General features: G+C 35.4%; 5 protein-coding genes across 11 annotated transcripts; 4 read left to right on the forward strand and 1 right to left on the reverse strand.

The window, feature by feature from the left end:
• The first annotated feature begins 147 nt into the window (after positions 1-147).
• Positions 148-710, forward strand: LOC18013071 (protein NIM1-INTERACTING 2). The gene has a single exon (XM_006395553.2). The coding sequence runs from the start codon at positions 231-233 to the stop codon at positions 570-572; it is 342 nt and encodes a 113-aa protein (XP_006395615.1). The 5' UTR covers positions 148-230; the 3' UTR covers positions 573-710.
• Positions 711-11,864: 11,154 nt separating this feature from the next.
• LOC18013043 lies at positions 11,865-13,045 on the forward strand. Its single transcript, XM_006395554.2, has one exon. It carries the CDS (start codon positions 12,180-12,182, stop codon positions 12,705-12,707), a length of 528 nt encoding a protein of 175 aa, XP_006395616.1. The 5' UTR covers positions 11,865-12,179; the 3' UTR covers positions 12,708-13,045.
• A 514-nt stretch (positions 13,046-13,559) lies between these two features.
• On the reverse strand, positions 13,560-15,892 carry LOC18013044 (dihydrolipoyllysine-residue acetyltransferase component 4 of pyruvate dehydrogenase complex, chloroplastic). The gene is made up of 6 exons (XM_006395555.2): positions 14,860-15,892; positions 14,591-14,782; positions 14,401-14,488; positions 14,247-14,317; positions 14,079-14,162; positions 13,560-13,891 (listed from the first exon to the last, which is right to left on the reverse strand). The coding sequence occupies exons 1-6, from the start codon at positions 15,805-15,807 to the stop codon at positions 13,787-13,789; spliced, it is 1,488 nt and encodes a 495-aa protein (XP_006395617.1). The 5' UTR covers positions 15,808-15,892; the 3' UTR covers positions 13,560-13,786.
• Positions 15,893-16,177: 285 nt separating this feature from the next.
• LOC18012961 (heavy metal-associated isoprenylated plant protein 26) lies at positions 16,178-17,100 on the forward strand. Its single transcript, XM_006395556.2, has 3 exons — positions 16,178-16,205; positions 16,301-16,385; positions 16,740-17,100. The coding sequence occupies exons 1-3, from the start codon at positions 16,194-16,196 to the stop codon at positions 16,982-16,984; spliced, it is 342 nt and encodes a 113-aa protein (XP_006395618.2). The 5' UTR covers positions 16,178-16,193; the 3' UTR covers positions 16,985-17,100.
• Positions 17,101-18,028: 928 nt separating this feature from the next.
• Positions 18,029-22,957, forward strand: LOC18012962 (serine/threonine-protein kinase prp4). 7 transcript variants are annotated; one of them, XM_024151000.1, is made up of 14 exons: positions 18,041-18,478; positions 18,734-18,777; positions 18,908-19,016; positions 19,108-19,776; positions 19,877-20,058; positions 20,439-20,650; positions 20,750-20,818; positions 21,026-21,110; positions 21,269-21,425; positions 21,535-21,826; positions 21,913-22,027; positions 22,142-22,305; positions 22,443-22,517; positions 22,624-22,957. In XM_024151000.1, exons 4-14 carry the CDS (start codon positions 19,169-19,171, stop codon positions 22,810-22,812), a joined length of 2,148 nt encoding a protein of 715 aa, XP_024006768.1. In that variant the 5' UTR covers positions 18,041-18,478; positions 18,734-18,777; positions 18,908-19,016; positions 19,108-19,168; the 3' UTR covers positions 22,813-22,957. The 7 variants fall into 7 exon arrangements, with proteins under 7 accessions (XP_024006763.1, XP_024006767.1, XP_024006764.1 ...); XM_024151001.1 differs by having other exon boundaries at positions 18,204-18,478; positions 18,727-18,777; XM_024150999.1 differs by having other exon boundaries at positions 18,039-18,777; positions 19,111-19,776.
• The last annotated feature ends 1,816 nt before the right edge of the window (positions 22,958-24,773 follow it).

Consider the following 24,773-nt stretch of genomic DNA (forward strand, 5'->3'; position numbering starts at 1 on the left):
TCCATTTAAAGAGCAAACGTCATGGAGCTTATGCTATAATTCTCTCAATGATGATGTCATCATCAATCTATACCGTCCATTTTATTTTAGCGGTTGACAATATCGACCGTTCAAAGTCCACACCGACGGCCTATAAGTGTTCCATTATAATTTTTGACCAAAATAATATCACCAAATTAAAATTTCCCGTTCAAACTAAACGACACCGTTTGTGTTTTATTGTGGCTAACATGAGCTCGGAGAAGAAAGAGGAACGCCGCGAAGAAGGTAACGGAGGGAGATCGTCAACGGAAGTTGTTCGGACGGTAACGGAGGAAGAGGTGGATGAGTTTTTCAAGATATTACGGAGAGTACACGTGGCGACGCGGACGGCTGCGAAAGTTAACGGCGGTATCGGTGAAGGAGAGTTACCGTCTAAGAAGAGGAAACGGAGTCAGAGCCTCGGGTTGAGAAACTCATTGGATACTAACGGCGTTCGAGACGGAGAATTCGATGGAATAAATCGGGTCGGGTTACGGAATCCGGGTTTGGATCTGAACTGTAAACCGGAACCCGAAGCCGTTAGTTTGTAATTCCTTCTTCAAGATTTCTCCTCACCTTCAATAATCAATTTTCGATATATTTTCGATATCACCTAAATATATATATATATTTTAAAAAAAAGTCTGGTTTAAAACGGTATTCAGATTGTTATCTAAAGTCTAATGCTGCAATTCTAATGCTGCAATTTGATCGGTCCAGAAAAGTTCTAACGTCGTGTATAATAATAAGTAGTCGTTCTTACAAAAAAAAAAAAGTAGTCGTATAATCATAGAAGCTATTATGTAAAACGCAGATAGTTCCGTAAAGAAATAATTTAGAAATAATGTTTCCCTAATCATAATCAATACAGCAATACTACTTTTTGTTGGTCAAAAAATATATTTATACTACTAGTTTATAATATCTTTGAGAAATTTGGTATTAGCTTTTTTGTCATGAACATAAATGCTGCCATCCAGGAAGTCTTTGTTTTTAGCAAAATTGTTACATTGTGGTCTATTTATGTGCTACTATTAATTTCTAGATTATACACCGTTTATACTCCTTTTTTGGTATAGGGATTACTGATTCGTGATTGATTATTTAACACAACAAGGCATTTTATTTCCTTTTTCTTATTCTTTTTGACTGACTTTCTCATAGAATGATTCGATTTAGTGGCTCGTAACGGTAATATATGGGGGGCGTAAAATATAGAGTACTGTATTACTATATAGCTTGTTTTACGAATAGTGTTTCTTTGATTGAATTCATCCTATTTCCACAAATAATGGGCCTTAATAAAATTGGGTCAATGATACATTGGGCCTAGTCAATCTGCTCTAATTAATGCGTCAAATATACCCATTACATCAGGATCCAAAAACAAAAGGAACAAGCAATTCATAAATTGGTTTCCTTCCCGCTTGGGCTAAAATTGACATGGACGAACTAACCTAACGTTGTGTGTAATTTACATGGGCGATTTATCTAGCACTAAATGTGGTTTAAGTTATGTAATTTAGTTTAGACAAATACTGTAACATTAGATGTTTGTTGTCTTAATCGGTATTCGCTATTCGGTAATGTAATCACACCTATGGGACCTTGTAGTTGTAGGCAGGCGGCAGAAGAAATTGGACAGAAATTTGGCAGAAGAGGGAAAGGAGTTTTTGCGACTCTAATCACAATCATCCATTTTACGTGCTGTTTCGTTTCCCCCCCCCCCCCCCTGTCTTTGTAATGATAATTAAAGTTATTTGAATTAGTCAAAAGTTGGTGATAATGTATAATAGAATTACTAACACGATATGATAAAAGTAAATTGATGTATCCATTACATTATATTTTAACATTTTCCCTTTTGTTTTATATACATTTTCTCAGATCTTCTATATTATTCTAAGATTAACAACGCAATCATTCATAATATGTAGTTCGGTAGTTGAAGACTTATTTGCTAGTCGATAGTAATGATCTAATCTTATCTTTTGCAATATGTTGTATCCTGAGATTATGTTATGAGTATTTTCATAGCTAAAACAATAGGATATTTGGTATTTTTATTATTAGAATACAAAGAATTATGATATTTTTTAGTTATTATATAATAAATACCACCATTGGTACTAAGACAGTCATGGAAAAGCGTTTGATGCGTTTGGAATGCACCAAACATGACATGCAATGAAACCTATTTTTCAATCGAGAAATATGGGGAAAGAGAGAGAGAGATGAAATTAATATGTTATCTTATTGGAATTTCTTATGGAGAAAGATAGAAATGGGCCACCATCTCTACACATTTGTTCTTCATTTTTTTCAAATTTTTTACACTTTCTTTTTCTCTTTGAAAGCAAAGCATCTCGTGAAACATACGTGAGTCTTCTTGAAAAAGAAAGAAGAACAAAGAAACGTGAGTCTCATAATTATCACACGATACATGGATGGAGTCCCTTGTCACTTATTTTCATTATTAACACTTATTTATATTTTCATTAGGATTTATACATTTTTGAAAATTGTTATTAGATTATAACACTTTAATTACTATTCACGTTCACTTTAGCGAGTTTGCTCTTGTTACGAGTCTTATGATACGACACGACTGTTTGAATACGGTATAAAGTGAAGTAAGGAAAAAGGTAAATAATTATTTGATTAGTGAAAGTGTTAGATACTTATGTGCTACAATTATAAATAAATAAACTAAAAATATATGACATCTCATACAATTACTCCCACGATACATAAAAATTTTACACAAGATGAAGTTTATTTTCCAGGTTTAAACTTCATATATTCTTACTGTAAAATGAATAAATTTTTATACATCCCAATTATATATATGATCAAACTATAATTATATACACACATAAATAAATATATATATATAGAGAGAGAGCTATATATTTTCTAGAGAATTAGTAACTAACCACTTTTTTGTTTATTAAATAGTTATCAGTAATCACAAGTTCACAACTTTCTAGCTTCGGGCCTTTCGGCAGCTATAAGACCGGTTTGGTGGTGGTAACTGGTGAGATAAGTTGGGTCAGTGGTTTCTCAGCACCATTCGATTTGATTAATAATAAAAAAAACTTATAGTTTCGAGTATGAATCATATTATCTACTGTCAGTCTGTGTATATAATAAATCAGTTTTATTTCGTTCTTATCGTTTCGTCCCCCATGGTATCTTTTTCCTTACATTCTAACTTTGTAAATTCGTTTGATTAATCTAATAAAGACGTTTTTTTTTTAAAAAAAAAAAACAGTTTTATTTAAGTTTGTATTGAAAATAGGAAATAGATATATAATTTAACAAAAAATCAGTATTAAAAATATTGTTAAAAAACTTTTTTATGTTTTTTAAGCAGCAGTCGTACAGCAGCTACAAAGATTTACAGACATATAAATTTATTTAAAAATTATTTGAATGAGATAATCAGATTCAGAGTAGTCAGAGTATAGTCGATAAGTGCAAAACAAGAAAAAAGTCATATAATCCCTAACATAATTGATTACTTTTTAATTTAATTTTCTCCATCTTTTGAAAGAATTTCATCGAAATTGCAATTGTAGTGCTTTGAAAACTATTGTTTTGGTCGCTTCCTAACAAAACGCTATACCGAACAAACAAAGATTTACAACTCGAACAATTTGTCTGGATTAACGTGGACTGCCCATATTCGCCACCTAAATGACGTGTTATACATGATCATATACAAATCCGATAAATAATTCCCGACTGATAATCAATCATTTTATTTCTGTTTAATATTGCTGCCACACGATTCATAATTTTTTCTCCGAAACATTTTCATTTTTTGGGTGCCAAAGTCGTCTTTGAGACAAATTTAAGTACTTAACAATCATCTACAATTGCCCCTTTTGAAAATTCGTTAAGAAAATTCTTGAGCCATCTGGTCTCTACATCTTTAAAGATTGGGATATCCAAAATCCAAACATACTGTCCACTTTGAATGGTAATTAAGTTCTTAAGGGATATTCTTACAAGTTACAACTGTCATTTTTGGGTTAAAGACTTAAATCTTATAATTGTCATTCTTCGGTGTTGAATTTTGATTGTTAATATAGTTAATTAACTGCTTTTTTCACATAATATATCGTTAACAAAAATTAAAAAAAAAATACAAAACGAATAATTGAAGAAGGTGTTTTAAATTATATACAAAGGATTATAAATCAGCTGAAGGAAGAGCTCTAGAAAAATCGAACTTCATCTTGCTCTAGCCTAGTTGAACTTGAACTTTTACTTGCGCTAACCTAATTAATTCATCTTCCTTAAAACTTATTCACCTTCCTAAAACTTAGTCATTTTCAGCTTCTAATAGCTTATTTGGTTTTTATTTGTAATTTTTATTTTTATTTCCTTTCTATGATGCTCTACAAATGCTTCCCGGATAATCGACTAATTTTAGGATAACATGCCGAAAATGGTTATTTATTTGTTTAATTTAAAAATTATTGAAGACGTTGGAAAAACCAAGACGAGTACTCCAAACTAGTTGTCAATGAATGAAAAATGTCTTCCAGTTCTTTAAAAATCAAAATTGATGTCTGAAGTTTTCAGATTAAGTTAAAAACAAAGTTATGTTATGTTAGTTGAACCCACAATCCACAAAGCGACTATATCTATATATGCCTAAACCGAACCGTTGATGATGTAGTAATGTCGGTATCATGTGACGTGTACGAACACGGAACATCGAAAACTTGGGTTGCAAATTGCTGACAATACAAATGAAATCAAATAACAGACCGTTTAGATATTTCTTATATATCAAATTGATTTGTTTGGATCGAATAATCCACTTCATGTACACGAATATGCACGAGGCTACGTGACGAGTTGGAATTACGTGAACCACGAGACAATTTAAAACTGATCACAAAGGACTGACTTCAAGTTGATGAAGATCCCGAGTATAGATAGATGTATGATTTTCTCATGACTTGTTTTCTCATCTATAACATGGGTTTTTATTTTCTCTGAAAAGCATCTACAACATAAGTTTTTAGGTTGTCAAGTGGGATTATACGCTTCTACTTCCACGTTCTGGATACCAATTTAAGTAGTGTCCAATAAATTATAGTGTTATAGGTAAAACTCCAACAATTAAAGAGATTTTTTTTATATAAATTTTTTGCTGATATTATTGTATATAATTTCTTTTGTGATATTATTGTATATCTAAAACAATTTCTGCCGATGAAATAAAAAACCAATTTCTGTCAGAAATCCGTATCCGTATTTTTGGCAACCACTACCCGATTATATATATATATAGATTATATGTTGATCCAACGATAGTCACGAAGTGACTTGGACTAACGGGATTAAGCGACGGCTGAGATGAGAAGAGGAAAAGGTTTCGATACTGACACGTGGTAAGTTCCCTACACATGTCCTTCTATTATCGCCACAACACATCCTCACGCTGTCGGCTGGAAATTTTATTATGGGAAAAACATATTTTTTCTTCTCCACTACAGCTAAAATATATTTTTTTTGGGTGATTTACATCAATATTACTTTTAAAAGAACAAATTAACTAACTACTATAAAAAAGCGTCAATTAAGTGTATAGTACAAATCAACAGAAAAAAATATGTGGAAATGACATTGCATTCCTTGCTCCCTAAATCTAGACATCGCTTTTTCTGATGGAGGTTGGGACCACACCAACTTACTAAGACACAAATATTACTTGCTTTTTGAAAGAATAGCAACGTAAACTTTATTGTTACTTTAGTAAGCTTTAAACGTTGTTGTCGTTTAGTATTACGTGTACAAATAGGTTAATTTGAGAGAACTCTAGTGGATCAGATAAATAGCCACTAACACAACACCCATAAACCAAACATTCAAGTTTCTGATTTTTAATGTTATGGTTTGTATTTTCTCAAAATATTATATATGGTGCCTTTTTGCTCAAATCATTAAAATATGAGATAACTTTATGAAATAATTAACTATTTTCATAAAATTATTTGTTCAGAGTATGCGATTATGTAGTAGACGACAATTTAATAAAGAAGTTGCATCCGCCTCAGATGAAATAGACATTATGTACGATATTTTCTATGGTTGCATCAAGTTAAAAGTAAATAGACATATATCAAGTAGTCACCTATCATTTCAACATAGACATTTTTTTCAATTCTATTTATTTTGTTTGTTGTGTTCATATATTTATAGTAAATGACTACTAATAAGTGATTATGTTTAAAATGTAAGTGGTTGTTGTCAGCCACGATGAGTATGAAGTTTACAACATAAAAGGGGAGATGTGTACATAACAAGGTATCGGTAACTTCTTCTTACAGCATGAAAGACCATTTCACCTAGTACCAACTCATGTATATTATGGTGTCTCAGAACTACTTCCTCCATTAATGCGCTGACCAGATGGTCGACCAAAGGAAAATAAAGATCTCATCTTAAGGGGAAATGAAGGTAACGTACTCAACTATTTAGTGTTTGTAACATAGTCAGCTTTTTTATTATTAGTCATAACATAGTCATCTTTTTTATTATTAGTCATAGTTGACTATTTAGTGGTAGAAATATGGTTGATCTAATTCGTTTGCTGACACAGAAAAAATTTGAGGAATGCGGCAAAACTTTGCAGCAGGTGTCTTGGGAGGTGTCACAATGGTAACTCTATAGCCATAGTTGACTATTTTCATAGAAAATCATTAGCGAAGAGTATGTAGATATGTAGTAGACAACTATTTTCATAAAAAATCTGCATCCCCATCAGACAAACATTCTCTCACTCCGAAAGTGTGAAACATTATGGACGATACTTTCTATAGTTGCACCAAGTTGAAAGTAAATAGACATATACCAATTAGTCATCTATCACTTCAGTGTAGACGTCCCTTTTAATTCTAATTATTTTGTTTGTTGTGTTCAGATTTCTAGTAAAAAATGACTAGTAGGTGACTATGTTTAAAATGAAGGTTCGTTTGAATGACGCAGAGATGTTGACTAGTTTGTAACATATTTCGATTAGATAGGTAGTACTCCAAGTCGATTATTAGTAGTTGTCTATTTTCTCCATACATCTCAAAGTTGATTCTAATACTTAAAAGTAAGTATTAATAATTGTCTATTTCGATTAGATAGCTACTTCTAAAATTTGATTATTGGTAGTTATCCATTTTCGCTGACTCAAAGAATTCAGGGTAGCACTTCATTAAGTTGAGACGTTTAATGAAGGCAAATAGGTTGAGCGCCTAGATGAGAGATGGTTCCTTGAATGTTTGGTTTAAAACCTTACATGAATAAGCAAATGAACACATCTTCTGCAGATTCTCTAGCAACCCTTACAAACACATTAACGAGTTGCGAATCTGAAGAAGCACATTATTCGCGAACGGTGTGGGTTCACATTGTCGAAGAGAACACATATCCCTACAAAGGAAAAATGGCAAAAAGTTAGCTATTGTAAACTGATTACTGTTATAACGTAGTTAATTACCGATAATTATATTAGTAATTGGTTATATGTGCATAGTAGTTATGTAGACTAACTGAATATGGAGTAGTTATTTATTGTTTATGTTATAGATGATAAGAGTAGGCAATTACTAATGACCATATTCAATGTAGTTACTATTTACTCAGTATGCATATAAAAATAGTTAATTACTCTAGATCTACAAAATAAAGAGAACCAGATATCGATAACAACGAAAAAGATGATGGAACTGTCAGAAATTTACATGAACAAGCAAATGAACAAGCATTTTCGGCAGATTTCTGACCAACTCTTTCAAAAATATCAACGAATGCATCACTAATCTGGAGAAGCACATTATTTGCAAACGGTGTGGGTTCGGATTGTCGAAGAGTACACATATCCCTTGAAACGAACAAAAGTCAAATAGTTAGCTACTGTAAATTAACTACCAATGTGATGTAAATAACTATTGTTATTCATATGAGTAGTTGACTATTTCTGTCTAGTAGTAATGTAGACTAATTGAATATGTAACTTTATATTGAATCGGTTATAGACGTTGCGAGTAAACGATTACTAGTGAAAATACTACAAAAGAGTACGAGTACGAATGTCAAAAATGAAAAAAAAAAAAACACAGGATCACTGCGATTGCATAGGATTGGTTAAAACTACGTAGAACTGTAAATCACCTAATGTAGAAATTACTTTGTATGTTAGGCTGTGTCATAATTTTGTTTTTCTTGTTATGGTAAAGAATCGACATTATTAAAAGATAAAAAAAAAATTGTATTAAGAAGAAAACAATATGAATTTTGGTAGGAATTGTGGGTTTTTAATGGGATCTACCAAAAACTTTGATATATTCATACAAAAACAACTTCGAAACATGATTATTAGAAAAGAACATGCTTTAGTAAACATGATCATCATTCATCGCATATCAAATCAAATGAATTTTCTTCTTCGATAACTCGTTTTTAGACTTAGATATTACTTTACGTATTGCATTACATATTTCACACTGCAACGATAAATATCGATAATTTTTTATTTTTTATTTGTAACAAATATCGATAATTTTTAAACGCTTTTTTTATATGCATTTAGCTTAACTGTTTTTGGAGCACGTATGCTCTCTGTATGTGATCAAATAAAAAAAAATTCTTCTTAGATAACTCGTTTTAGACTTACATATCATTTGACATATTGACCATTACGTTCTAGCCATATGTTTCAATGATTTAAACGTTTTGTTTATTTATTTAGTTTAACTGTTATCAGACTGGGATCAATAAAAACTCTATAAATTAATAATATCATTACAATATTTTATTAATTTATTAAAATATTAATTTATCGATATAAAAATCAGTTTAAAAAACTATTTTGAAACTTAAAAATATATTAATTTATCGAACTATTAATTTATATTAATTTATAAAAGTTATACTATATTTTTTTCCTTCATATTTGATTTGTCTATATAAACATCTAACTCTATCTTACTTTAAAAAAAAAAAAAAAAATTCCATAGCGATATAAATCGACTCGTTATGGACGCATTGTTAAAGACATACTGATTCGTTTTACATTTTGAAACAGAAAATTATAAAAGTTGAGGTTTTGCATGTATAGTTTTTTTGATTAAGAGCTTCTTCAAAAGCTGTATAAGTATAACTGTATATCATTTTGTACCCGAAACCAAAACATGTTAATTTAATAATCTCACTACAAATACCATTCGATCATGTAGCTTATACTATCGGTATTTTTTACTGGTCAATCTAAAAACATTTCGTAAGTTCTTGCTTTTTCATATTGAAAATTAAAATATGGGCGTGGATGTATAATCAGCTCGAATCACAGCCTACTGATATTTGTTCAGAGGATCACAATAATTGATGCAACCTAAATCGATGGGCCTAATTCCTCCTTGTTCTCTCATCCGAACAATTATTTGTCTAAGGACCACAAAGGACGTTAGGACACAACTAAAACCTGCTCGATATCATGTGTCTGTGGAAAGTCACTATTCGCATCTACATAAAAATGAAAATTAAAAAAAAAAAAAAATTAAAGTTTTTTGCAAAAGATGAGAACATGTTTTTAGAAAAAAAAAAAGAAAGAATAATTTTATGCAACTTTTTTTTCAGTGGTTGGTTAAAGAATCACTTTAAATGTTTCACGCTTATGTACCGGACAATTTCAGATTATGCAAAATAGGCAAACGGTGAATTTTTGTATTTGGAGTCTATTATACGTAAATGAACCATTTATCGTGCTTTTTGTACAATAAGAAGTCACAACCACATATCTGAATTGCTGGTAGTTTAAAAATTTTAACCAAGGAGACACTCCGTATATCAAGACCCAACTACCATTACCACTACGACTTCTATAATGCGCTTCCAATCAACTATGCGACGTTAATGTATTTGAAAACACATGTTTTAGCTAAATATAATAATAAAAAGTAAAATTAACTACATGTTTCTTTCTCACTTTTTGAACTGTTTGTTTCATTTTATATTTTAGCCACTTTTCAAATATGTAATTAGAGTTAAAAAAAAAAAAATAAGAATATTGAATGACCTATTTTTTTTAATACAATAATCATGGTTCGTGATTAGTTCTTTCGCAATATATTTAAGATTTTGGTTAGTGCTTCCGCAATATTTACAACCAATTTAAAATATTGGTGTTTAAAATTAAATCACAAAATAAACTATTTCATGATATTTTAAAATTATGTTTTCTGGATCCATTTTAAATTATCAAATCCGAATCCAAATATCTTAAAATTTTACGATTATCTCGATCTATCTCGAGCTAGATCGATCTAGATCACTGAAGTAAAAAGATTAGATTAATATTTCGTACCACGTAAATATAATAAAATGATCATATATACATAGGAGTTTCTCACCGAATAAATTAGTTGGTAATCCAAAACTAAATCGATTAGATGTGGAGGGGTGATGGTAATTAAGGATGGTGGGACCAGCGTGATTCATGGTGGGAAGTGTGTGTACTTGATTTGCTTTTTGTACTCACGTGATATGTTGTACAATTCTACATGATTCTTTGTTTTCACACACATCCTCGAGATTTATACTAGTCTATTTTTATAAAGTTTCTTATTGTCTTTTTAATTAATTTATTTTTATTTTCAATCTTGTAAATTTATATGTTTGATTATCGGGTTGTTATATTTTTGGAGAATTCATATGGCACAAATGACAATCAAGGAAATAAAGCCTGGGAGACTGCGAGTTTATGTTGCGTATTCAACTAAGCGGGTCTCAAAATTTTGCGTGTTTACTACTTTGGGGCCACTTTCTGTAAAATTCAGTCTCTTTTCATCCGGAAATTACATCCGATTTGCGCGCACTCATAATTCTCATCTAATGATTTTTTTTTTTTTCATTTTTTCCTTTTTAAATAGCTCACAAACAGTTGAGTAAGCTGTGAATGTTTTTTTTTTCTTCAGATCCAATGTAAATTAAATCAGTTTTTCTTTTCGATGTTTTCCAGTCGCTTTATTCCTGACCAAATTTCGTGGTCCAAAAACCAAAATTTTAAACGTCGTAAACACATATTTTATATCTTATGTGTATTAAAAAGAAAACTATCTATAGACTGATCACAAAAAGATTGATTTCCCCCAACAATACACTGATACACATAAGATAGCACACAATCACACACACACATATATGATATATGTACTATCAATAGTTTAAATATTTTTACATCAATAGTTTAAATATTTTCACATCAAATAGTTATCACTTATGACTTATCACTAACAAAACACGCTCCACCTCCGGTTTTATACTATAAATTAGTCGAATCAACATTTCATTGTAAACACAAAAAAACATTGACTAAACAAATAATAGATTTTAAAATTACGGTAACCTGTATCAGAAAATATTCCACTAACTAGTTTACTATTAAATATGTTTATCAATAATAAAAATACGTGGAAAGTTAAAAGAGAAAGATAGTTAAAACTGGCAAATAATGGTTAACAAGTCCTCGAGTGTTCTACTGGTCTACACGATCACATATTATATATATAAGTCATTGCTAGGTAAACTTCCAAAGAAGGTCGGTATTTTTATAAGAAAACGGTGTTTAGTGTATTTTTACTAAAATTATAATAAAAAATGTACTAAATATTTATTGACTCGGAGCCTAATTGACCGAGGCACCGAGCACGTGTATACTGTAACGTACCGGATTTTAAGTCCGAATCCAAACCAGTTAATAACCTTTAAAAAAATTAGAAAGCGACACAAAATTTAAAGAGAAATCAAAATTACTAAAAAAGAAAAAGAATAGATAAATAAAACCAGAAAAGGGCCTAAAATAAACAAAAAATAATAACCAAAAATATGAAAAAAAGCGAGAGATCCGTGATGGCCAAACGATTCGCTATTCCACGCGCCTATGTCTGCGTCTGAAATCACGCTCTCTCCCTCTCTCTTTACCGACTTTTTAATCTCTTCATATCTTTCTCTCTTGTCTCCACTATAAAATCTCGCGTTTCCCTCCTTCCAATTCTGCACCGATATCTCACGCTAATTTCGATATTGCCACTGATTTAATACATAACGTAACCACCTAAACCAACAAATAAACCGTATTCGGTTAAGTTATGGAGGATTTATTGGCTGACGAGGAGAGTCTAACACGGACTGACTCGGTTAGTAAGAAGCGAGTCAGACACGAGTTTGACGAGTCAGGCCTCGACTCGCCTGACGTAAAGCGGCTGAGAGACGATTTGTTCGATGACTCGGGTCATGACTCATCGATTCAAGATCTTGACTCGGTGATAAAAAGCTTCGAGGATGAGTTGTCGACCACGACGGCGCAAGTCTCCGGCGAGACTCAGCCGGATCTCGGGTATCTTTTCGAAGCTTCCGACGACGAGCTGGGCTTACCTCCGCCGCCACCCCCACCACCGACGCTTCCTGCTCCGTCGTGTGATGAAACGGAGGTGACGGTGACGGAATTGGTACGAGCTTCGTCTGATACATCGGAAGTCGGCGATTTATGTGGATTTGAGGATCATGTTACGGGTTTTGGATCTTTTGAACTGGATGATGGACTCTTCGAATATTCCGATTATCTAGATCCCGGCGACCACTTTCCATTGCGGCCAGAGTCTTTACCGGCGGAGTAAACAACATTCCGGAGTTTTTTAAAGCGGGAAATGAAACGGTGGCGTATTGTGAAGCGTTTGGCCCGTTTTTTTTTTCTTTCCCTAATGTTTAAATGATAGAGAATCTATATATTTTTAATAGGAGTTTTAGGATTTTAGAGAAAATCAGATTTGTAGTGTGGTAAATAGCTTAGATTAAGCTTATCAGAATCCCTTTTCCTCTTTTTTCCAGGATATGTTCTGTTTGTCTTTAATTATCTTCATCCTTTTGTTTAGCTTTTGTTAATGTTAAATTTTATAGTATTTTCACGGATTTAATAACATATTTTATAATCTCAGATTAAGCATTGTTCATATCATATCATAAGTTTTTGTTTCCTTCTGGTGTGTAACGATGTTTCTAATTTTATATCAGAATCCCCTGAAATTATTCATATATTCATAAATAAAAAAATAATTTCACATCACTAGTAAATTCATAGTTCTTTATCATAATTTGATGAAATACTATTAAGTTGTTATTATGAAAGTATTAAATAAAATACTTAAGGAAAAAATGAAAAGTAAAATTTTAGCATAAACAATAGTCATTACGGGTAGATAGACAAACCAATTCGTAGACATAGACTCATAGTACTATTTTCATTATTTTTTTTATAAATTATTCTAGTCATAGCATAGATGTTCATAATGATTAGCTAGCTACCTTCGGAAAACAACCATTATCTAACTGCAAGTAAGGCCTTGAATTCGGAAAAATGTAACATATGAAATATATTAACCAAAGGCCCATTAGAGATGACAGATTATGGGCCGCATCTATTCATTTTTCTGAGAGGCCGATTCTGGTTACCATTTTAAACCGGAAACTATTTGTGTGAAAAACCAAAATGGATTATTCCGGAAAACAAAATACAAAGACCAAAAAATACAGACACAAGACAAGTGAACCAAGCAAGCTGCAAAAGAAGAACAAGACACAAGGACAGTGAAACAATTAAAAACTAAAATCTTTTCTTTTTTACTAGAGAAAAAAATTGGTTGAGGAAGTTTGGAAACTGTTCGTCTCTCGTGTCCAATTTTAGTTTAGACATTGGCGTCTATAAGGTCAAACTATCTGGATTCTCAACGATCTTTGCAAAGGTTTGAAGAAAAGCAGCCAGGTCAGCTCCATAGACAATTCGATGATCTGCAGTCACATTCACCTGCCAACACAACCAAACCCAAAGTTATTGTTAACAGAATGTGAACCTTCATTGTTTTTTAAGAAAGTTCCTACATTTATCAAAAGCTATAGCAATCTCTTGAAGATAACCAACGAGAGACTACTTTCAAGTTTTTGTGAATCAAAAGGATTCACCAGACCCATGAGGAAGCCAAATTCAGACTTACCAGCATTTTGTTTTTCACACTGAAGAATCCATCCTTGTCAGCAACAACAGTTGGCTTTGACGCTCCAACAGCCATTATAGCACCCTAGATATTTAAATTACAACAAACATTAGCGAATCGCCAGTAATCACTGATCTTGAGATGAGGCCATAAAAGGATTTCATATACCTGTCCTGGCGGGAGAATTGCATCAAATCTATCCACTCCAAACATACCGAGATTCGACAAAGTGAAAGTGCCTGCATTATGACACAATCCCTAAAGACACTTCCCAATTGATGTAGCAGAAAGCATATGAACAACCATTATCAAAGAAGAGTACCAGAGTTGTATTCATGAGGTTGCAATTGCTTGCTTCTAGCTTTCCCCACCAGCTCTTTCCATTTTTGGGATAACAAGTATAAATCCAACTAGAAGAAAAACCCAACATCACTCGCATTCAGTAAACTAAGACTCAAAGTGTATTCAATCACAAGCTAGCTACTTTCTAAATCTTCCATAGCATTCCTTACCTTATCTGCATCTTGTAGAACAGGCGTAATGAGCCCCCCATTGATAGCAACAGCAACCGCAATGTTAATGTTACTATTGTAACTAAAACTCTTCCCATCTTTGCAGCTTGCGTTCACCACAGGATGCTGCGCAAGAGCCATCCCTGCAGCTTTGGCCAATAAGGCGGTCATTGTTACACCCTTTGGCTTCACCTGTTAACAAAACAAAATCTCAGTGATTAGAATTTGCTGATACAACTTCAGAGCAATGTATGTTTCATTCGATTCACCTTTTCATAGAGTGCATCGAGAGCATCAGTGTTCACAGGATAACCAACACGGAATGTGGGAACGGAGAGACTCTCGATCATGTTTTTGGAAACTGCAGATTGCATTGCTGTGAAAGGGACAATGCTGGAATCAGGCAATAGAGGAGGCAAGTTAGTGGTGGTAGGTTTCGCCGTCGCCGCCGTAGCTGTTGGTGCCGGAGGAGGAGAAGGCGGCGGTGCCACGGTGGATTTGGAAGGAGCAATTCCTGCCGCCGCCTCCACGTCAGAAGCCGTAATCCTACCGAATGGTCCAGTTCCTGCAATGGATCCGATATCTACCTTGTGCTGTTTCGCGAGCTTCTTAGCATACGGCGTCGCGACGGTTTTTCTCGGACCATCTGGTACCGTCGCCACCGGAGCCGGCTGAGCGATCGCCGGCGCGGGAGATGAAGTAGCAGGAGGAGGAGATGGAACAAGGGCCTCCGCAGCAGCGGGTGGAGAGGAAGAGGAAGAGGAAGATTTCGATGCGGCTTTGGTCTTAGCTTCTTCGATCTCAGCTTCAGTCTCCGCCAACAATCCAATTGCAGCGCCTACCGGAGCTGTCTCTCCCTCTCCGACGACGATTGCGGCGAGATAACCGTCGTAGAAGGTTTCTACATCCATATCCGCCTTATCGGACTCCACAACGACAACACTCTCTCCCTTGGCGAGTTTCTCGCCTTCGGTTTTGATCCAGGATACGATTTTCCCTTCCGTCATTGTTGAAGAGAGCGCCGGCATGAAAATTTCCCTGATTTTGGATCGGACCGTCATGACTCTCCGGTGAGAAGACGCCGGAATCGAGGAGCGGAAAACGACGCGGCGGAGGGAAGGGATAGGCGTAGGGGAGACGGAGGAAGCGAATGAAATGGTGGATTTGGAATTGGAGAGAGAAGCCGTCGATAGAAACGAAGAAGAAGAAACCGCCATTGTTGTTGCTCGATGATCACAAAGAGAGAGAGAGAGAGATCTGAGAGATTTAGAGGAGTGGAGTGGACGGAGAAGACGAGGTCGAAGTTCGTTAAGCGTCTTCACCTACATTTTTGTATCAGTTGGTATTTAAGAACCGGTTGATTAAACCAGGTTAATTTCAATCTTTATCTCCGGTTACGTAAAACCATCTACAAACAAAGAATAATTGATTAGATGCTTCTCAATGCCTAATAGGTAACATAACAAAACTGGTTTTGTTATAAATCTTCTCTGCTCAACTTAAGTTAGAGAATCAGATTCCAAAAGCTTAATTTATAATCTTGTGTTCTCTTGACCAAAAAAAAAAAAAATCATAGAGCATATTTGGTTTGCTCTTTCTTCCAATGTCGGAAAAGGTTTTTTTTTTTTGCTTTCATTTGAACGATACACGTTTTGGATTTATTAATTAGATTTGTTTGGGGGGGGGTTTATGTTTGATGGTGAAATGCAGAGGCTATGTTGTGCTGTGATGCGGATTAACTTGGATTGCAATGCTTGTTGTAGAAAAGTAAGGAGGATTGTCATCAATATGAAAGGTTGGTAAGTTCGAATAAATTCAGGTAGAATATGTTGTAGATACAAAGCTAAACAAATTCTCTCTTGCTAAACATCGGGATATTTGTGAAAGTTTATTTTGCTTACGAATACATTTTTTGATATAAAGTATGACAAAAGAAAAACCCATTGGTTGGTGGCCAAATGTATAAATTGGTAATATTTTCGGGTTGGAAAGTTGGAAATCCATCGTTTGGTAATATGAAAAATAGTATTCCTCCAAAATTTTTGTTCTTCTAACATATAAATACAAGTTTTTGTTTTTATCTATATGTCATCGACGATCTCTATAGCTATTAAAATGCAATACTAATACATGTTTTCGATATATGAAGAAGTTGATACACACATGATCGAAAAAAAGGAACGCAGGATAATTGTTTGCGGACGATTTAGACCGTCGGATGTTGCAGTAAAACTGCAGAAGAAGATGAAACGGAGGGTTGAGATTCTCGAAATTGAAGATCTCACCGGCGGCCACGGTGGAGAAGCTGAAGGATACGAGCACGAGCCACCATATGAACAGCCGCAAGAATATTCCGTACAACCTGATCACATGACCACACCATTGTTGTGTTAGTTCTCTTTAATTAGTTTGTTCTTTTATCCTCCAAAATGTATAAACATACAGTATGTAAAAACCATCAGAAAAAACAAGTGTATATAATACATGATACACGTATATCTAGTTTGATATTGTCCATGTAATGTACTAATGTTTAGTATGTTCCCCTACTTTTATCGATACATTATAATCCAAAACAGAGTTTCTCTTCCCTAAGTTTAGATATAAACGTACGTATACATGAAAGTATCGAGTTCGTTGAACCAACAAAAAAAAGTATGGAGTTCAAATTTTAGAATATGTAAGATTCTCTTGCTTTCTTTTTAACCTATTTAAAAAAAAAAAATTGTGGGTAGTCAAAGTGTTTTCTTTCTGAACCAAGAAGTTCCTGACCAAGATCAATAATCTATTCGGATCAAAGACTAACACAAATTTAATTGGATATTTTAGATTTTACACGTTAAATCACTATGCATTCAAGTTTTTTGGAGGCTGTTGTAGTACTGTCATCATGCATTCAAGTTTTTAGAGGCTGTTGTAGTACTGAGACTCAAAAGCTTAAATAGGCCATAGAGAGACAACAACTTTTGAAAACCAAATCCATAATTTACAATGTGTTTTCAGAGATCTCCTAATTTTTTTTCCATATCTGCATATACCCAAATATAATGAAAAGTAGAAATGATTCTACCAAAGAAGGACATTCAAAATAAATGATTCTGCCAAAATAAACTCCTAATTTTCTTTTAGTCAAATTAAAGAAAGGTGTATATTGTATTATATGTGTTATATGAAATAACATCTACTCCTAATTTTCTTTTAGTCAATGAAGTGTTAGATTTTTGTCATCTTTTTTTTTCAACATTTATTTGTCATTTAACATTACATAATTGTAACCTTTTTTTGTGACCAACCAGAAGTATATACAATATATAAATACTCTATTTTGTTGTATCAAATCAAATAATTATTATTTTACATACGTACGCGTGTCCTATACATACATATATATTCTTTTTTTTTTTTTAATATAAAGATGCTTAGGAGAAGAAATTCGAGACCAGTCGCGCAATTCGTAGCGAGAGAAAGAAAAGAAAGAGGGGAAGCAAAATCAACCGAATTTTCTTGAGCCCTAACCCTAATTTCAACGATCTGATGGCGAACGACAAGCAGATCGAATCTCATCACCGCAAGCACCACCGTTCGCCTTCTTCGGCCGACGAGGCCGATAAATCATCTAAGCGGCACAAGCACCGTCATCACAAGCACCACCACAGGCGCCACCACCGACATCACCGTGATAAGAAGCGCGACGATGAAATTCCATCCGGCGGCGGTGAGACGGAGGTGAAGAAGGATGCCACTCCGATTGGAGTTAGTAACGGCGGTGAGGATGACGTCGAGGAGGGGGAGATTCTAGATGAAGAGGGGATTGCCAATGTCAAGAATTCAGATTCCGACGGCGAGTCAGGAGAAATCAAATCCGATCAATTTCAAGCCAATGATCTGGTCTGTTCTATTCGACCTTCTGCTTCTAATGTTTCCAATTTCTTAGGGTTTAAATTCTGTTTGGATGCTGGGATTAGAGGGGTGAATTTTGGTTTGACTGAAACCATTGATTTTTTTTTAATACGCAACTCAGTATCCAAACAGCATTTATGCCTCTATACTAAGCTGAATTTGCTTTTATTTAACGAAAGCTGTGGTCTTTGAGGGTTTTTCTTTAGATAACCTGAGTGTTTCATTGCATATGTAAGAAAGCAGTTGCACTAGGCGTTCAATGGAGACTGATGGCTTTCCCTTGATTTGTAAGAACTGGTTTCGCGATTATGTAGATGTTCTTTTCCATTTTTTTTTAATGTATGCTCATGCGTTTTTTATATCCCATATATCTCTCTTCTGATAAGTTCTCTCAAATCTTATGGCGGTGCTTTGCAGCCTGTAGATGGGATAAATGCCGAGACTTCTAATGGTGTTCTAACTCGTGAATCTGAAAGGGAGGACAAGAGGTGGTATAAAGAATCTGGAGGTCCTTCAGAGAGAGTCGGTAAGAGAAGTTATGATAATGGTAGGAGCTCATTTTCTTCGGAAAACTCTGAAGAGAAACATATGACTAGTTACCGGTCTCCGACAAACAGCAGGCAGTCTAACGAAGTTCGTGCTCGGAGTAGATCTAGGTCACATGATCCGGAGAGGGAAATGTCAAGATCAAGGATTGTTGCGGCGGATGAGTTTTCGGTCAGAGGAAGACATCATGACTCTAGTAGGGATTATCGTCATGACAGAGTTGACTCAGGGAGGACTGAGGAAAAATACCATCGACGTGGGCGATATGAGGAAGATGACAGGCAGTATAGTCGAGAAGTCTTGGAAAAAGAAAGAAGTAAGGAGATGGATATGGACAGGGAGGGAATAAGAGATAGGGATTCAGAAGGAAGTAAACGGAGAGAGAGAGATAGTGATCGGAGGAGGGACAGAGAACGAGAGAAAAGAAGAGAGGTAGATGCTGACCGTGAAAGGCAAAAAGTCAAGGAACGAGAGCGCAGCATTGATAGGGATAGGAGAAGGGAGAGGGAAGGACGAGATAGAGACAATGAAAGAGGTAGGAGCATTGACAGGGATAGGAGAAGGGAGAGGGAAGAAGATTATTTACGAGATAGAGACAATGGAAGAGGTAGGAGTAGAGATAGAACCAGGTATAATAGCAGAGAGAGGAAGACAGAAAAAGAAAGGGAAAGTGACAAAGGAAGAGAAATCCAGACTGATAGAGACAAGTATAAAAGTGTTGATGTGGAGAACGGTGAAAGGTAAATTTTCAGTAAGCCTACCCCTTCTGAATATTATGTTATATATGATCAGTCTTTTTGTATTTTGTTTGGCTCTTAACTATCTTGCGATCATGTATAGAAATGAGGATGATCAAAAAGATAATGACGAAGGAGTTATATGGGAATTTCCGGAAGAAGAAGAAGAAGCAGAACTAAATAGAATCAAAGAGGAGAGCAGGAAGCGAATGGAAGCCATACTGGAGAAATATAAGAAGAAGCCCGAGCAGCAAAATGAAATTTTGTCTCAGGGCAAGGGTACAGGTAATTTTTGCTCCTTTATTGCAATAAATATGGATAACGACTTTTTAATTGCGTTTGGAGCTGTAAATAAAATTCCTTCGACGTGTTTCATTTGGTTCATTAAGATGTAGCTCGTGAATCTAAAAATCAGTTGCTTTTTGTGTATCAAAACCACTCATTTAACAACGCGGCTGTTCCGCTCAACTTGGTATGCATGAATGGCAACAGAATATCTGCAAATAAGTGATAATCCAGGAGTAAGCGTTATAGCCTGTTTCCAATACTCAACGGCTTTGTAGACTTCGTTCAATGATTCCCACATGCTTTTGAGATTTTTTACAAACTTTTTTGAGCTTTTGAGCTTCCAGGCAGTCTCAATGAGTCTTTTGTTTCTGTGCCAGATGTTCAAGAAATTGGTGCTCCACATTCAGCCTCTTCTGCAGTTGTCGTAGCTGCTAATGCTGGTCTTGCTAAAGCTAACTCGGAGAATGATGTTGTAGTTGGTGATGTTGCCAAGACATCATTAACAGCTGGTGGGCCACCTACTACGTTTGGAATTTCAGACTCAGAGAAGACTCAAGCTCCAGCGGGGCTTGGTGAAGGTAGCCCGAAGGTGCGTTATTAAACGAAACCTTATTGTTTCTTTGGTATTGGTGTCGTGTGTGGTTGTGATTTTGATGTTAATCGATCTTTTTTAATTTTGTTTTTCCAGAGTGAAGGATCAGCTGACATGTTTCATGATGATATTTTTGGAGAGTCCCCAGCTGGTAATCGGAAAGTGGTATGTATTTAACTCAATACTTGACATCGTTTGACCTATTGTGTTCGAACTTCGAAGTCCACTAGTCTTCTGATGTTATCATCTTAGATAGTTAGATTTCTCTTATCGCCATGAATCTACTAGTCTGATCCTAATAAATTCTTTGTTTGTTGTGTGAGGGTTCTTAGTCTTTTCTTCTTTCCTTATATATAAAACTTCTTCTTTTAGGGTCTCATGCGAGGGAAAGGTGATGGTGTTCCGATGGTAAGGAGCGGCCTTCATGATAATTGGGATGATGCAGAGGGTTACTACAGTAAGTTTGTTTTCTATGTATATTGAGCTTTATTCCAACTTATTAACACCAGTTTATGGTTTCGTGACCACTTCATACAGTGTTTTTCTCATATTTTCAACTCGCTAAGGCCCCTCTGTTAATTTTTCATCTAAAGAATAGTCTCTTCTCCATTTTAGGCTATCAGTTTGGCGAGCTACTTGACGGTAGATATGAAGTCATTGCTACTCATGGAAAAGGTGTCTTCTCTACTGTGGTTCGTGCAAAAGATTTAAAAGCTGGACCAGCTGAACCCGAAGAAGTTGCTATAAAAATTATTCGTAACAACGAGACAATGTAGGTGGTGCATTCTATAGGCCCTGACTAATTCTTCAAATTCCTATGCAATATCTGATATATCATCTTTATGCTCTTTCGACTAATTACTATATCACATTTCATTTAGGCATAAAGCTGGCCAGATTGAGGTTCAGATATTGAAGAAGCTGGCTGGCGCTGACCGAGATGACAAGCGCCACTGTGTTCGTTTTCTTTCAAGTTTTAAGTACCGGAATCACCTTTGCTTGGTGTTTGAGTCGCTCCATTTGAATCTTCGTGAGGTCTTGAAGAAGTTTGGCCGCAACATTGGCCTTAAACTCTCTGCTGTTAGGTCTTATTCAAAGCAGCTATTCATTGCCCTTAAACATCTGAAAAATTGTGGGGTTCTTCACTGCGATATAAAGCCTGACAACATGCTGGTTAGTTATACTTTTTCTGTGGTTTCTCATAATTGATTCATTAGCTCTCTAATAGTTTGACAATTACACTGTTTTTTTTCTTTCAGGTGAATGAGAACAAAAACGTGTTAAAGCTTTGTGACTTCGGTAATGCAATGTTTGCTGGAAAAAATGAAGTTACGCCATATCTTGTTAGTCGCTTTTACAGATCCCCTGAAATCAGTAAGTTTTATCTGCATTGAGGATTATCATATTTTTTTTTGGATTGTTAGCGAACATTTTCATTGCTTGTTGCTAAGATAACGTCTGATTGAAGCTTCTATTATTCATTGGCAGTTCTGGGGCTCGCCTATGACCACCCGCTGGATATATGGTCGGTTGGCTGCTGTCTATATGAGCTTTATTGCGGGAAAGTTCTTTTCCCTGGCGCCACAAATAATGATATGTTACGCCTTCATATGGAACTGAAAGGCCCCTTCCCCAAAAAGATGCTTCGCAAAGTAAGTATTTAAAGTAGTCAAAATAAATGATTTCTTTCCTTGGAGAATTAGAAAGAAGAATAGACTATGTAGGGGTGGAGATGTTATTTGCAGCTTTTCTATTCTTGTTCTTTATCTTTGTGCTTTCGGTTCAACAGGGAGCATTTATTGATCAGCACTTTGATCACGACTTGAACTTTTACGCTACAGAGGAGGACACTGTTAGTGGGAAGGTAAACGAGCCATTCCTTATGTTTCTCTCTCTGGCACTACTAAGCAGTTTGTAAAACTAATAAGCTGGTGATTAACCCTTAGTTATATATTTTCCTTTTTTTTCAGATGATAAAGAGAATGATTGTAAATGTAAAGCCAAAAGATTTTGGTTCAATTATTAAAGGATACCCTGGTGAGGATCCGAAGATGTTAAGTCATTTCAGGGATCTCTTGGACAAAATGTTCATCCTTGATCCTGAAAGGAGACTGACTGTTTCACAGGCATTAGCTCACCCATTCATCACTGGCAAGTGAATCAATCAATGTTGCCCGTTTTCTCTCTTTCTCTCTCTTCTATCAGGAAAATGATGTTGTCCTACTAGATATTTGTACATTACACACATTGTAATATAAGAAACATGAGCCTAGGGCCTCATTTTTTTTGAGAAAAACTTCGTAACCTTTTTCTTTGCAATATTTACACATACATGTTTCGACATCTTCCATTGGAAAGATAAATTTACTCAATGCCGTTTCAATTATACTCCAAAAGCTTCAAATTCTCCAGCAGATCCTCCTGCAAAACATGTTTAGGATTTGTCGTAAAAAAAAACATATTTGTCTATAGTTTTTCAATTTGTTTTTAGTAGGCCTAATATTATTGGTTAACTTCTCTTCAAGTGAAAAAAAGAAAGAAAACAACATTGAAAATAATTAAAAGAAAAAGTAAATAACCCACCGCCTACCAATCAAAGAAGCTCACCCGTAAGCTCGAAGAGCTTCCCTTCATTCCACGTTCTACCGAACTGTAACTTTTTTTTTTTTTTTTTTACTACCCACTATTACATCACAATTGGCCAATTTAAAGGTTGATTCGAAAAACCTCCCGTTATTGGCTCGTTATGAATGATTTGGGAAAAGATAATGCCTTTCGCTCGAGCTCCTTTTGCTAGAGTATCCGCTCGAGTATTCAAAATTCTAGAAATGTGGGAGAGAGTGAAGATCCTGAAGTTTCCTCGAAGGTTTTGGAAGACTTCTAACTCTAATAAAAAGGATGGCCAGTCCGATGGCGATTCTGTCATTCTTATCAAGTCCAAACAGTCGGACTGAAAATGCACATATAAGACCCCTCTATCTATCAGACATGACATAGCCCATAGGAGGCTTTCCAGCTCGGCGTGAAGAGCTGAGAAACTCCGACGGCAGCCTTGAATTCCAAAGACTTCACCACTCTTTTCCTCCTTTAAGCTCCATCCAAGACCACTAACCAGACTATTACCTATCCAGGATGCATCCACCAGGCAAGTTGGAAACCGCTGGTCATCTGGAGGAGAGGTCCGGAGCGAAGGACTGGGGGTAGGCGATAATGCAGCCTCTTCAACGTCTTTCGGCTCGTTTGCAGTCTTCCAGCTTTCCGCTTCAATCTTGACGTGGATCAAAGTGTCTACGGGGAAAATTTCTTTCCCGTTAAAGATCTTGTCATTCCTCGCTTTCCAAATATACCACAGGATTCAAGGGTAAAAATCATTTTGTGGATCTGTCATGCCTAACTCTTTTGTATTCCAAAAGAGGAAACTCATATTTTGATAAATAGAAGTGCTCGGGAAGAGACCCGGAAGGGACGGAAAGTCCGATAACGCCCAGACTTGTAAGGCCGGGGGACATAAAAACAGGAGGTGGTTAATAGATTCTTCAGGGTTCCCACAGCGGGGGCACTGTTTATCCGATCCCATATGCCTACAGGTCAAATTTTGACAAGTAGCAATACAACCTGATAAGGCTTGCCACATCAGATGCTTCATCTTTCCAGGTGCCCGAATCTTCCAAACGAAGCTAAGAAGGGCTTTGATACTTGGTTCTGCGACGATATTCAAATTTTGAGCCAACTTCGTTCTCCTAATCAACTCATAACCTGATTTGACCGAGTATATCCCCGATTTAGTATGGTTCCACGCATATCCATCAAGGTCCGGTTCCGGCTAGGTCTCAGCCCATGGATAAGGGAGACATCCTCAGGTTGGAATAGAAGACGAAGGAGAGGTTCATCCCAATGCTTTGTATCTTGATGGATAAGATGGTAAACTAACATTCCTGGTTCCTGAAAACCAATCTGAGGGGCAGCTCTTGGGGGTCGAGCTCTTTCATCGGGGATCCACGGCTCACTCCAGGCTCTTGTGTTAAGTCCCGATCCAATTGTCTTCCTGATTCCCATTTGGAGATACGGTTTGGCCACCATCATACTCCTCCATCCATAAGATGGTGAGTAGATTTTTCGG

Source organism: Eutrema salsugineum, unplaced genomic scaffold (assembly GCF_000478725.1).
Source record: "Eutrema salsugineum unplaced genomic scaffold, Eutsalg1_0 scaffold_6, whole genome shotgun sequence".
Classification (NCBI taxonomy): Eukaryota; Viridiplantae; Streptophyta; class Magnoliopsida; order Brassicales; family Brassicaceae; genus Eutrema; species Eutrema salsugineum.

Bases quoted from the DNA above. Each gene is read 5' to 3' on its own strand.
- LOC18013071 (XM_006395553.2), top strand. From the start codon at position 231: ATGAGCTCGGAGAAGAAAGAGGAACGCCGCGAAGAAGGTAACGGAGGG.
- LOC18013043 (XM_006395554.2), top strand. From the start codon at position 12,180: ATGGAGGATTTATTGGCTGACGAGGAGAGTCTAACACGGACTGACTCG.
- LOC18013044 (XM_006395555.2), bottom strand. From the start codon at position 15,807: ATGGCGGTTTCTTCTTCTTCGTTTCTATCGACGGCTTCTCTCTCCAAT. The intron at 14,783-14,859 runs GTGAATCGAATG...TTTTGTTAACAG, and splicing joins TCGATGCACTCTATGAAAAG to GTGAAGCCAAAGGGTGTAAC. The intron at 14,163-14,246 runs GTATATGAAATC...TTAAATATCTAG, and splicing joins CAATTCTCCCGCCAGGACAG to GGTGCTATAATGGCTGTTGG.
- LOC18012961 (XM_006395556.2), top strand. The intron at 16,386-16,739 runs GTTGGTAAGTTC...CGATATATGAAG, and splicing joins GATTGTCATCAATATGAAAG to AAGTTGATACACACATGATC.
- LOC18012962 (XM_024150995.1), top strand. From the start codon at position 18,125: ATGGCGAACGACAAGCAGATCGAATCTCATCACCGCAAGCACCACCGT. The intron at 21,111-21,268 runs GTAAGTTTGTTT...TCTCCATTTTAG, and splicing joins TGATGCAGAGGGTTACTACA to GCTATCAGTTTGGCGAGCTA. The intron at 22,518-22,623 runs GTAAACGAGCCA...CTTTTTTTTCAG, and splicing joins AGGACACTGTTAGTGGGAAG to ATGATAAAGAGAATGATTGT.